The following is a 13,920-nucleotide window of genomic DNA, read 5'->3' as shown; positions in this document are numbered from 1 at the left end:
ATCAGGAAGTTTTCTTACACAGAGGATACATAATGACTGGACCAGAATAACAGGCAGGGTGTTTGAGGCCAGGAAACTGGATTCATTAAAAAAAACACAGCTTGATGCTATGATGGGAAGATGGTGGGTGGGTATTTTGGGAAAATCATATCAAATGGGACAAAGGGCCTTTTTTATCCAAACCAATCTTGTGATCTTGCAACCTGATGACTAAAGGCTCAGCCACAATTAAGGATACTTTAGAAGATGTCATAGCAGAACAGGTTGAAGGTACTGACTTCTGCACAGAATACTACACAGAACTATAATTAGTAATAAAATATCACACATTTCATCTCATTGTGTGCCCTGTTTAGTAGGATTGGTGCTGTAGGAAGAGGCAGACTGGGGAGCGGGGAAGCTATGACCAACTTCATAAGGGAACCCCAAAATCCGCTAGGCTGGCTCTAAAAACCAAGTCAGAACTGTGCTCAATAAGATGTGTGCTTGTTGATCTCAATGCTTGCTCGGCTTCATGTGAAATATCTGGAAAATAGATTGTACTAGGAATGTGATGTTTTCATGTGTATGTTTTCAAAACCAATATCACATTACTTTGGAAGAATATACATTACGAGTGCGGGCTGTGTCTTGGGAGCAGCTCATCCATTCTCTGCTCTGAACTCCCACAGGAGATGATATATTCTTCTTGGAAAAACTTGGGGCAATGCTGCTTTTCCTGAGCTTCCTGACTCATTGAGAAAAGGGCTGCTGTACCTTTTTGTAAATGAGTTCAACAGATCTGGTCTTGGGACAGTGGTCATGGATCAGACCGTATGTATGGGGCTTGCAACCAGCTGACAGTGAGGTTTGTAAGTTTGATCAAATGGGTGTTTGTAAGGTTACAGGTTGACCTGATAGAGATCTTCAGGGTTATAAAAGGTTATGATAAGGTAAATAGTAATAATGATAAGTTATTTTCACTGGCCAGTGAGTCAGTAACAAGAGGGTAACAACTTAAAATGTTCAATGGGGAAGTTAGAAAAAAATGTCCCAACACAGAAGATGGGCTAAAATGTGGAATTCTCTGCCACAAACCATTGTTGAGGCAGATTCTGCATTCAATCAAAAAGGTAATACAACAGGCATTTAGTTGAATCAAGAAGGAAGAAAATAGCGAAAATGAACAACTTCTGAAAATTTAAATTTTGCAAAAAAGTAGTTGTGAAAGGTGGAAATATGTTTGGTGTTATATGTGATTGAAAGGTATAAGAAATACTGTAAAGTCAGACTTTGGGACCAGCCAGATTGACTGCATTCCTATGTTCTTAAGAGAAGCTCCCAGCTATAGACCCATCCCATAACTATTCATCATATAACCAACTGTTACTAAGACTAAATGTATCAGAACATTGTATGAAAAATTACATGTCGAATGAAAACATTTTATGTGTCATTGTCAAGCTCTCTGGGACCCCACCCAGCGTGAAGTGTGCTATATAAATGCAAGTTGTTGTTGTAATTAGTAAAGGTTTTGATTCAGTCAAACACTCCTTGAGATGACAGCATGATGCAATTTGTGATAAAAATTATGGTGCTTGAGTGGAAAGTGCGGATTCCAACCCCACACTTTCCCTATGGTTTTACATGGTTCTCAAAGTCCTGTTACCCCCCCACCATGTTATTTTCCTACAGTGCATTGACCAATAACTGGAACATGTGGAAGAATTAATAAGACTCACTGTACAAGTGTTTAACTGTATTTAAACATCCATATGTGAGCGCCATCATCTTCATGGCAGATAATGATCCGTCGTTATGTTCGGTGCGACATCTTCCGTAACATGAATAGGGTGACGAGAAAGTTATTGGTGTCAGACATTGTTACTCTCGACTCATTTGTAATAGAAAATAAAAAATCATTTAAAGACAAGAACAGGGGAGTAACAAGACTTTGTGAACACCCTGTACAAATTACTTTAATCGCTATAACTCCTGTGAAGGTTCTGATGTGTTGCCCCAACCTTTTAGTGACCATGAGCTTGGGGGGGATCTCCTCAGTGGACAAAATCTGACTCCCCTACACACACATCCATGAAGCAGACAGATCTGCATCCTCTCTCCCCACATTCTGACTATCTGAGTTACTCTGTGCTGCGATTTCTGCCGACTCTGATTAATACATTAATCAGGAAAAAAAAAGTAGTTGTGAAAGGGCAAACAGGTTATCAGTGAATCAGACCCCAGGTCTTAACAAAAGACAGGACCTGCCGAGCAAATGTACCTCTGAGTGCAAATGAAATGAGTACAGCGTTAGATAAACGGGATTGACTCTCCAGTGACTATTGATCCCGACTGTAGGTGAAAGTTAAGTTCGAATTGGAGTGCGGGTCTGCAGTCCTACAAGTATGTATGCATGTATGTATGTATGTATGTAGTTACCATGACTCCGGAGAGTCACATGTTGGGGAGGGAGGGGAAGGGGTTCGTTGCGGAAGTGCAGTTTGGTGGTTGAGGATTCAAAGAGCAGATTGATCGATCAGTGCTCTTCCAATGTAGCGCTGCAACCGAACAGAAACTGACATTGCAAAGAAACAGAGAAGCACAGCAAAGGGAAGTCAGGGAAAGAAATCCAAGACAGAGGCTGCAAAGACAAATCAACGCCGAGGACAAACTCTGGAAAGAGATGATTCCTTGCTTTGAGAACTTTGCAAACAAGTGCCCAGGAATCCAACTCAATTGGATCTCAAGCTAAGGACTACACTAATTGATCTCAGCTTAAACACTCAGCAAGAAGGGGCGGCAGAGTACAACACAGCACAAGCAGATTCATCGCGAACAGTTTGCACAGCGAAATAAGTCCCACATTTCTTTCTCGCTGTAGAATTGTTTTAAGAGACCGAGACATGAATTTGGAGTTTGTACTTTTCTGCCTTTACTTATTTGCGACCAGACAGGCTGTGTGGATGGACCTTCAACCTGACATGTAAGTGCAATTTGAGATCTATTTTGATGACATTCAGGTTTATAGTTTTGCGGTTTCAATGAAAGTCGCCGATGCAAAATATAGTTTTACTTTCACGAGGTTTTATCCGGACTTTGCTTTTGGGAACTGAAGTCATGTTTGTGTTACAGAATGGGATGTGATATTTAGTGTCTGCATGTCTTAATTTTTTTTTGTAGCCTTAGATGTCTTGTGGGTCGCAGGATGGATGTCCTGTTGAATTTAAGGGCATTGACAGGTTGGATTATTCTTTCCCCCTTGAACCCAACATTCGTTCCCCATTGAGCCCACTCTACCGCAGTCTGTGTCTGATGGGGATATTCTCGCCCTTTGCTTTAGTCATCAGTCACTGACAGTATACCCCAGGCATCCCCAAATCAAAGGTACCGCTGGGTTTAATTCCAAACCCACTGATGGGATGAAACAGCAGTCAGCGTTACCTTTGTTTTGAGATGTCTGCAGCCCACTGTCAGCAACTGATGGATCAATGATAAGTCGTAAGTCCCTTCTCTCTGTTTTCGTTTTGCCCTTTTCTGGTATGTTTGGCTGCACAGGACCACAGGACACCCTTCTGTTAATCTGTGGAAGAGAAGATTGTAGGTGGCTAACAACGTGGAGGAATTCTGCTGGGTTCAATAGGAAACGATATGTTTTTTTAATTGCAAAAGAGAGTTCTAGGTAAAGTAAGATGCATCGAGTAAAGTTGAATCATGTGGGGAAGAGAATTCGTGTTTAGGTGAGGCCATTCTTGGAGTTTGGGTGGCTGTAGATGGTAGGGGGAGGAATGGGAAAGAATTAATTAAATTGGAGATGATGGAATGAAGTTTGGATTCAACTGAACTGGATGAGGATAGAGTACCTGTAGTACTTTGGAGCAGAGAGGGGAGGTGGAAATATTCAGAGGAGTAATTAAGACATTGATGAAGTGGAAAAAAGGACAGATAGCTTCATTAATACTTGAAACCAATAGTGCATACAATGTAAGTGGAAGTACCTGATTTGCATATATAAGTTTCTGATTTGTGTTTTAAACTATATAGTGGAAGAGAAAGGAGGGAACATATCGATAATTATTTGGTTCTGTGGATAAAGTAAAGGCACCGAGATGGAAGGAGTGTTATGATGTGACTATTGATTCTCTCATTTTATCTTCACGACTTACCACAGAAAAGGGGTACATACAGGAGCTGGGTGGTAGGTTGATCACCAATAAATGTAATTTACTGATTTTCAAATAGTTTATTTGTGGCAAATTCAGCACCAAATGCTGGAAATATCAAAATCCATAGTGTGGTGTCTGTAGAGATCAGTATGACCCACTATTGATGTGTGCGTATTCAGGATCCTGGAGTAATGAGCAATGTTCTACTCTCAGTATCTGCACATAGGTTAGAAAGACTCTAGGATCAATCTGGGCAGACTGCCTTCAGCAAAGAAGATGGGGCTTTCTGCTTTTTTTTCTCCATCTCCTGTTGTGTGGCAGGACCACTTGTGACATGGATGTGGAGGAAAGACAAGTGTGTTGAGTGCTGGAGAGTCAGGGTGGCTGTAATCACATAATGATGTGGTATTGCTATGAACTCTGACCCATTGACCATTATGAGCCCTTTGCTTGGAGGTTAGCAGCCACTTACTCCTGTGGTGCCGCTGGGACCTTAGTGTCAGGTTATTGTCCTGGAGCTAATGAAGCTCCTCTTCAACTTCCATTTGATATAGTACTACTTACATGAAAGAAAGTCTTGAACGCTGACACTGAGCAAGACGTGGGAGGCTTTTAGAGCTGATTGAAGGCACAGGATTTTTAAAGAGATCTTTGTAAAGAGCTGGAGAGGTAGCAAAGTAAAGTTGCTCGGAAAATAGTAGGGATGGCAGTCTAGTGGTTCTTAATGTTAGAGGAATGAGCTTTGTTTAATAATTAAACAACATAAGGCTCTTCAGTCTTGAAAGGAGCTTTTCTTAGGGGGTCCTTATGAAGGTAAATAATAGTTTAAAGTAAAACCCAGAATAAAATAAAGCAGGATAATACTTTTACTGCACCAAGACAGTAGAAAAAGAAGACATAGGTTTAGAGTTGCAAAGGACAATTTGAGGTCAGACACCATTTTTTTTAATCCAGAGGATAATTAATGCCTGGAACAGGTTGCCAGGAAAGGTAATTGAAACCAGGGCAGAAAAAAACATTTGTTGCTGTGACGGAAAGACAGCAGGGCAGATATTTTGGAATAACAAGAACAAAATGGACCAAAGGACCTTCTTCAAACTGACAACTGATAATGTGAAGACTCAATCCCTGACACTAGAGCAGAGGGAGTGAGAAGTCAATCTTGAGCCAGAAGAGCGCAGAGTGCAGGCTGGGTTGTAGAGCTGGGGAAGGTTAGACCAAATGGAAGGAGGCCATGGAGGGATTTGAGAACCAATGCAAGGATCTCAATATTCTTTGAGAAAATAGCTTGAGATTGGTGGACACTATTTGAAATTCGTTAGCTTTCCAGCCAAATCTTAGCAGCCCTTCATTCTCCTTCCCAGTATATCATTTAAAGGGTGGCTGGACAAACTCTGTCAGAGGTCTAGCAACCACACCATTAGAAGCGATTTCAAAACTGTGGCTTGTGTGAAGACTGTAGTATGTCTGTGCTCCCTTAACTGCAATAACATGAAAGCTGTCTGGGGATGCTTTTGATGTCTGCAATTGACCCTCAATACAATAACACAGACATCTTTCACAGCAAGCAATGGCTGGTTAAAGCTGACAGCTGAATGCATCGCAGTTAGTTATGAGTACAATATATAGCTCTCTTTGCAAGACAGTTTTGTCTTGGGAATAGTTTTCAATACAATGTATTATTGTAATCTCCTCAATGGATCATGGCACTGCGCGGTGGTCTAGATCAGAGCACAATGGTATACATTGTATAATCTTCCATGCTGCATGTTTTATCATTCTATTCAGATATTGCTAATTTTGTAATATGATACCCGAGGAATAAGATAATCAATGAATTATGCCCCATTTAAACTGTAGGTGCAAAGCCAGTGTTTGAAGCAGAGATGTGAGCCAGTATCCTGCAGTACAGTGACAGCTTCACATCACTTGTTCCTGGAGATATGTTTAAGCAAAACTGAGCACTTCACAAACGCGTGTAATCAGAAAGCTTCCGCAAGTCCTGTGCTAACAGTAATTTGTGCTGCAAAGTTGGACATACAATCTGTTGAATGAGAAGTTAAACCGAGGTTCTGTTTTCCTTTTCTGGTGAACGTACAATATCTCAGAAAGCTATTTTGAAGAAAAGCATTCCCCCCTCGTACAAATGTTCACTGTAAAGGTGCGCGATGAGATACAGTGTTGTAGAATAACAATAATAATCTTTGCATTTGATATAGCACCTTTCAGGGCAGGAAGACGTCTCACAGCTCTTGACAGGATTTACTGTAAAATGTAGTGACTTGCCATTTTTTACAATGCAAGTATTACCAGTGCTACGCCGAGTGTGCTCACACTGCTTAGTCAGATATTAATGCTGCAGTTCGGGTTGAAGGACAGGGTACTGGTAGTCCATGGTATTAATCAATATAAATTATTTAATGCTGGATGCCATAGAATCTCTTAGTGCAGGGAAGTGTGTTTAATGGTCTCTCATATTCTCTTTCTGGCTGACATCACAATGTGCAGTTTGTACTTTTTATAAAATAACTATAAATAAGTTCCAGGCAGATAGAGCAGCAGGGAACGATGAGACATGGGTTTGATCTTGCGTTCTCTTTGGCAGGAATCTTGATTTCAGTTAGTCTTGGCTTGCTCGGAGAAGGAAGGGTTGCAGGTGCTTTTTCATAGGGAACACGTTGGAAAAGTGGGATGGATTTGCCTCTTTATACTCAGATAAAAATAGGCCTTTCCTTGGTTCCTCTAAGTACTTGTGTCCTGCTAGAACCAGCGGGAGGTAGCCAAGAAGGATTGAGAGGATAAAATGATATTTTGGTAGAATGCTAACCAATTTTTCTTTGGGATTTATGGAATGAGCATGGAGAACTTTTCAGGTGTAAATAAATAATATAATCCTTCCATTGGGTATAGCGACTTATCACTTCATTGAGACATCTCAAAGCTCTTCACAGAATTTACTGTAAAGTGTAGTGACTGTACATTTTGTGGGTGAAACATGAGGCAATATGAGTGAGTCAGAGTGGATTGGTGGGATATTCATGATGGGTGACTGTGCATGGTCAATGCTGATGGGCCAAATGGTCTTTTTTTTCAGTTTCTCTGATGTTTTTAACTTCTGCCTCTCTGGTACAGTGAGGTGCACCACAGTATCTGTGCTGTCATCTGGGAATGGTTAAAGCACTTCCTGCTGGGAAAATTGAATGTGATTAATCTCCCATTACTCATGCAACTGGCGGCAGGCGGAACATGCTGCCTGGAGCAGTAAACTGCACACAAGCAAACATGGGGCTGCAGTTACTGGGACTTGAGGACTCATTGGTACAATAATAAAATAAAAAGTAACATGCAGTTCTGTGTAAAGCCACTGAATGGTTTTTTTTCGCTTGATGGCAGTTTAAGAGCAGGAGACCACCGAGGTTGAACAACAGAAAGTGCTTTGTGATGTTTTGACGTGGTAGACATTAATGTCAAAAGTGTGGCTTACTATCAAATGCAAGGATTTCTTAAAGAAAAGGAGAGAAACAAGATTAATCAGGTAACAAGCTTGGGCTTTCAGCTTGTTAGAGAAAGAGAAAGAGTTCCAGTGTTGAGTTTCCTGGGAAAGAATGAGTTGGAATAAGGTGTGATGAATTTCAAATTGATCACAATGAGAGAAAGTCAGAGGAGAGACAATCATGACAGTAGCAGTGTCGACAGGGTATGTTGTGGCAGAGAGAGAGAGAGATTGGAAATTTAGAAATGAGAGAAGTCTCCAGATATAGCAAGGCTTTTCTTGAATTCTGTCATGTAAATCTGTCATATGTTCATACATTTGTGAAAATATTGTTGAACGCAACAATTAAGTGTTTTCTGCTGTATGCCAATTACAACAAAAACCTCACGTTCATCACCGGCCCTGTCAGCACCAGTCTGTAAACTAATGAGATGTGGCTGCCTCATCTGAAGGTGGAGAATTCCCCGAGGGGGCTACAGCACCTGTGTTCACTAACACCAGCTACTTCTGCTCAGCCTTGAGGTCCTGGGAAAGAATAAGGTCGAGGAGGAGATGTTTTAACCAGTCCTTGTTTCAACAACAGCTGGATGAAGGAAGGAGGAACAAGCATGTCAGACAGAGGATTTGAAATCTAAGGAATGTTCACAGGCTAATTCTGCGACCAAGGTTAGCAATATTGTAGTGGGAATGAAACACTCCCTGTTTTCCCTCAAATTGAAAATCTGGTTAATAATCAATCAATCAATTGAGGGGGAATGTGCCAGATAAACTGAAGCTACCTATAATCTGGGTTCTACAATGATGCTCCCAAGGACCCAGCTGGGATAAATCAAAGTGTTCATCGGACATTTAATATGATCCACCTGTTTCTCATTCTCTCTCAGAAAAAAAATCTCCATCACAAAGATTCCTAAGTGTTAACTGTAAAGAGTGGGAGGCTAACTCACCTCCCTCTGGCCATTGCTCCCACATGATCCCTCTCCCCCTCCCCCCTCCAGAGCTCTCCCTCTCCTGGGACCCCATTCTGTTTGAGATGTCCAATCTCATCGGGCTACCTGTTAAATATCTATGAATAACAAAATCTAAAGCAGATGGGGCTGTGATTAGATTTAATACTCTGTTCCCCCAGGTCACCTTCCACAAGTAGAGAAATATAAAGGAACTCATCTATCATGCAGTGTAACCTATCACATTGTGGAGGCTATGGAAGAAATCAATAGTACTGGCCTTCTTATAATGCCTAATGACACTTACAGTGGATTTCTCTAACTTATTGGGCACAAGACTGAATAGGAATTACCCCAGAGACATGTGGAGTAAGGAAACTTGCCCAACGTTTCGCTCTGCCCGGGAATCAAACCCAGATCCTTTCGCTTGTGACGTGAGTGCTCTACCCACTAAGCTACAGGACTCCACAAAGATGTGCACTTTCTACGAAGATGGTTTGCAACTGTATTTTTGTACTGAGTGATAAAAGTCCTGCATGTTTTATACAGGAGTGTGTTACAGACTCAAATCTAAATTGAGGTATTTGGATGGTTGTAAGAGCAGAATATGTTGCTGAGGAATGTTTTTCAAGGTGTAGACTAATCATGAGGTTCACGTAATCTCAGAAACTGCTACTTCTGACCTGTGTGTTGTTCATTGCAGGCCCAACGTGTGTCCAGAACAGGAGCTTGCGATGGTGGGTCATCGACAGCCTTGCGTACAGGCCTTCACAAGGATGGTCAAAGTGTGGAAACAGGGCTGCTCTGCCAAGCGTTGGTGTGTTGGATATGAAAGAAGGTGAGTTACTCATTAAACATTGGGTTCTGCCAACCTCCAGTGACCCTACACGCAAGGTGACCATATTTTTTAAACCAAATCTGGGAACACGTTTAAAAAAAATTGAACTCACCACAATTCTTGATGCTGGCAGTACAGTACTGGAAAAGCTTGTTGGATTAATGGCTGTGTTTCTCTGATGAATGTATCCGTTTTAAAATTGTATTATTCTTGCTCAGTTTATTGCTCCCTCAGCTGGCACAGACCTTCTACACGTCCCTCAAACCTTTTGCTCCACAATTGCCAGCTATGCTTTCAGCCATTATGCCCCAAATCTCTGGAACTCAAATCTCTGGAACTCTGCCTCAACCCCTCCGCCATGCCCCCACCTTGCCTATCTTCAGATCACACCTGAAGACCCACCTCTTCAACTGTGTCTACAGTCGCCTTCATCTCTCCTTGGCTTAACGTCAAGCTCACTGAGTGAGGACAGGAATCCATCCACTGTTATTGCAGGAGAGAGTAGTTTACTGGAAACAGATGGATGGTCTGTCCTTGTTATTGGTGAATGAATTCTGTCTTGTGATGTATTGAAAAACCTCTTCCCTTTTGTTCCTTAGAACTGGCTACTACACTGCTTACAGGCAAGTGTACAATATGGAGTTGCAGACTACTTACAAGTGCTGCCCAGGATGGAACCAGCAAAATGAGGAGCCGGGGTGTTTGCACCGTAAGTTACATTGCCCTTCCAATGTATCAAAGAATTTCCATGCTGTTTGTACCAACAGAACTATTTTAGAATTGTGGCTACTGAGAAATTAATTTTGGCAAAGAGCAAGAATGATGAGATACAGTGTGGGGTTATGTGACGGTAATCTTTATTAAGATCAGGAGACTTCCATTCATCCTTCAAGACCACTCCACCATAGATCATTCAGACTGTATGATGAAGGGAAGACTAATAGAGGTCAGTATTTCAATCTTAAGGTCCTGAGTGAACAACTTAGACAGGGAAGCAACACACTAGGTCTTGATTTCACCACAGTAACTGTGTGTGTTTGGTGGGGGGAGGGGTGGGGGGAGGAGGAAGAGTGGGTGAGAGTGAAATTGAGATTGGCATCCAGATTGCCTCTAAATGTGTCTTAACGTTTGCAATATGTACTACATATGGATATGCTTTTCCTCTTCACTCCTTTCCCATTGTATTGAAATTGAGATTCATCACATCATATATTGATCATCATCTAGGAGGTGGGGTGGGGCGGTGAGAGGGGATCTATTTCCTACTGGTAACTTTACTTTAAATTGCACGCAAGATTAAATATTAATAGAAAGTGTTTTTTTTATCTAAAAGTGCACCTTGCTTTTAATTGAATCCATGACAAACAATCTGCCATTTCAAAGCCAGTGTATTTTCTTGCTCCAGCTGCATGTGCTATTGGTGCCTGTTTCAATGGAGGGAAGTGCGCTGAAGGACTGTCCCAGGTGTGCCAGTGTCCTGAGGGCTTCCAGGGTTCCCGCTGTCAGTACGGTAAGTTACTTTCATTCTCCTAAATCACGCTGATTGTGGGCTTCACCCTCTACGGCTTTCAATAATGAGTTACTCAGATGACTTAAGTACAACTCAGTATAATGCCAAAAAATGTTTTAAAATCAGAATGTTTAAGATCTCAAGTGGGATTGGAGTGTGATTGTGGGTCTATTTTATTTCTATTATCCACCATTGATCAGCATTCTGAGGGAACGTGGCTAAAATTTCAACAGGAAACTCACTTGAGATATCAGCCTTGGAGAAGCAGACTTTCTTTGTTTAAGGGCCTGTTCAGGATAGCTTTGTTTGATGAAGATGTGCTTTGTCAGATTTCCTTCCCAGGGCAATGGGCTGATAAATGGGGTTTCCTGGAGATGTGGAGGGGCTATGATTACTTTATCCCCTCAATTTCCTCATCCCCCACCAAATCACCTGAATATGCTGATTGCTGCTGGGATATAGTTCCACTGATACCTGTCGCCTTCCATTACCTCAATGATATGACCTCAATTAAAACTTGCCACATGGGTAGTTGCAAATACATTCCCCACACACGGTGGGTGATGTATCACGTCAAAGCCCTGGCATACTGTGGGCACTAAATTTACTTTGTTTCAATTTAGTTTTCCCACATCGCCTTTCAAACAACACTTCAAATCTTTTGTCTTTCCTCTGTGAATTGCATTGGAAACCCCAATTGAAAACGGGAGAAATTCCTGGCATTCCTGGCAAGAATTGGGTTAAGTACGGTCTATTGGATGCAATGCCTCGCAGAATAAATATTCCATTCCAGCTGAATGAAACTTTTAATTTTGAACAAATTTGTTAGGAAAAACCTAGTACTTGGCTTAGACCCCAAACAATTTGGAGCCATGAGGACCGGAGTGGGAAGAATGGAACATTTTGTTAATTAGCTCATCAGATGGAGAACTTTCTGCTGTGTTTCTCAATACAGTACGTAAATGACAATGTTAAAAACTTTAGACAAAGACCTTAAGTGGTACAGTAGTCCTGATGTGGAAGACACTATATAAATGTTAATTGTATTGTATCCAATGACCCCCACTAAAGTGTGTGTGTCTGTTCTGGTGAGGATACGATTAGTCTGGTCTTTGTAGAATACAGAGCTGGCTCTCAGTCGGAGTGACGATTTGGAGAATTGGAAGGTGTCAGCAAATAAGGAATAAAAGTGACCCCCTTCTCCCAAACAGACAAAAGCCATATTGAGAGCAACATTAGAGCTAGATCTTGCCAACACTTCGACACTGGTATGATCTGAGCTGCCTGGTGAAAGACAATGTTTACAGCTGCAGAAAATGAATTTTCTCTAGACTCTCCTGGGTTGGAAGGTGCCCTGTTTTAATTCCATTAGCTTCTCTGTCAATCATTGCATTTGAGACACTGAATGAAATTTCTGTAATTGTCACAAAGCGCTTGGTTGTCAGATCTGAGCCATTTCCTGAATCCAAGATAACTGTGATGCCTCGTCATCATATTTGAGATTCTCAAAGTCCCATTAAATAAAATGTTTTAAAACCCAATCCTAGATTTTCTGACTTAAATGTGGACCAAAATTATTTGCTCCTGGTAGACAGAGATGCGTAACCGATTGACAAAAAAATGTCAAACAGTTTTGAGGTCTTGAGGGAGGTAAAATTGGGATTGAGTGATATGGAAAAGACACAGTCAATCAACTTTAAAGTATATCCTGTGAAGCGCTTTGAGACATCTCAATAACGTGATAAGGCAGTATATCAAATGCAAGGATTATTAGGATGGCTTTCATCATCAATATGATCACAAGATATTTTTTCAGCAACAGACAGAAATAAACACTTCATCTCACAGAGATCCAGATTTTCAGCATACACAGTTTGAAGAGTTGCAGACCATGAATATTCTCCTAGGGTTCAGAGACCACAAACTCCATTTGTCTGTTAGACAATGTTATTTTAAAATCCACTTCTCCATCTTTTTAAAAACAGTCAGTTTCCGAATTATCACTGAGTTCAATCATTTTCCACAATTCTGCACAATCTTTCATTTTCAGACAAAACGAATTTCAAACCGCTGGTGTCCAGATGAGGTTTGACCATTGCCTGCAAGTTAACCCCTTTTATATTTCGCTGTGGGTGCAACTTGATGAATTGACGTAAAATGACTGATTTTGAAATGTGGTCAGTTGCATTATTTATGGCCAAGCTTCTCAATGTTTGGCTCTTGGGTCATTTGCTGCCCATTAGTCACATTCCTGGCAAAGCTTCCAGTTGGAACACAAAGCTATGTCTGTCTCTCTTGTTCAAATCGTGCATCATCTTCTTCAACATGTTTGAACTTACCGCAGTACAGGAAGTCTAACTTTAAGGGGTTCATCACAGGTCAGCACCAGGCATACACGTGTGTGCCAGGTGATAATCATCCTGCACTTCTACTTTACTAAGTACCCCCCTTGATTAACATGCAGAAAGTCAAGCAGCTGCTGCTTGAAGCTCTGCACTTCAGAAGCAGAGTGGAACCATTGCTCAATGGGTCAGGATTTGTTTCTTGATCGGCAAAGGATGGTCGTAATGCTCTCACATGTTTCATACTGAGATGTGTCGTCTCCAAGAGGCTTGTAAGAAGTTCCTGGTACCTGCTATCCACCTAGTGAGAGGCTCAAATCTGTGCATGCAGGGTGTCCAGTGATCAACTAGTGACTATCCTCCAAGGCGATGTGCCTGACAGTACAATACTGGCATTGAGTAGGTCGTTTAGGTGGTCAGCATTCTGCTGATGACAGGCCAACCAGTTTCGCTCATTGGTAACACTTGGAGGGCAGATCAGTTACTGGAGGCAGGGATTCTTTCCACTCAACTCCTGTTATTTAGCCCTGCAGGACAAACTCCTAATGAGTTAAATAAACAATGGGAACCTTTCCAAGCAGTGCTGACACTGGTGAGCTAAGTGGTCTTAGCTGGTTAAATTCCAGCAGTACTCAAATGCACACC

General features: G+C 41.5%; 1 protein-coding gene across 1 annotated transcript in view; it reads left to right on the top strand.

The window, feature by feature from the left end:
• Positions 1 to 2,927: 2,927 nt before the first annotated feature.
• The window catches only part of LOC103180698 (multiple epidermal growth factor-like domains protein 6), an 82,711-nt gene continuing 71,718 nt past the window's right edge, over positions 2,928 to 13,920 (top strand). The window contains 4 exon segments of the mRNA XM_007896693.2: positions 2,928 to 2,965; positions 9,289 to 9,423; positions 10,023 to 10,132; positions 10,829 to 10,933. Coding sequence (XP_007894884.2) covers positions 2,946 to 2,965; positions 9,289 to 9,423; positions 10,023 to 10,132; positions 10,829 to 10,933 — 370 coding nt within the window. The 5' untranslated portion in view covers positions 2,928 to 2,945.

Source organism: Callorhinchus milii, unplaced genomic scaffold (assembly GCF_018977255.1).
Source record: "Callorhinchus milii isolate IMCB2004 unplaced genomic scaffold, IMCB_Cmil_1.0 Scaffold11, whole genome shotgun sequence".
NCBI classification, from domain to species: Eukaryota; Metazoa; Chordata; class Chondrichthyes; order Chimaeriformes; family Callorhinchidae; genus Callorhinchus; species Callorhinchus milii.
This window is presented reverse-complemented; position numbering and strand designations above follow the sequence as displayed.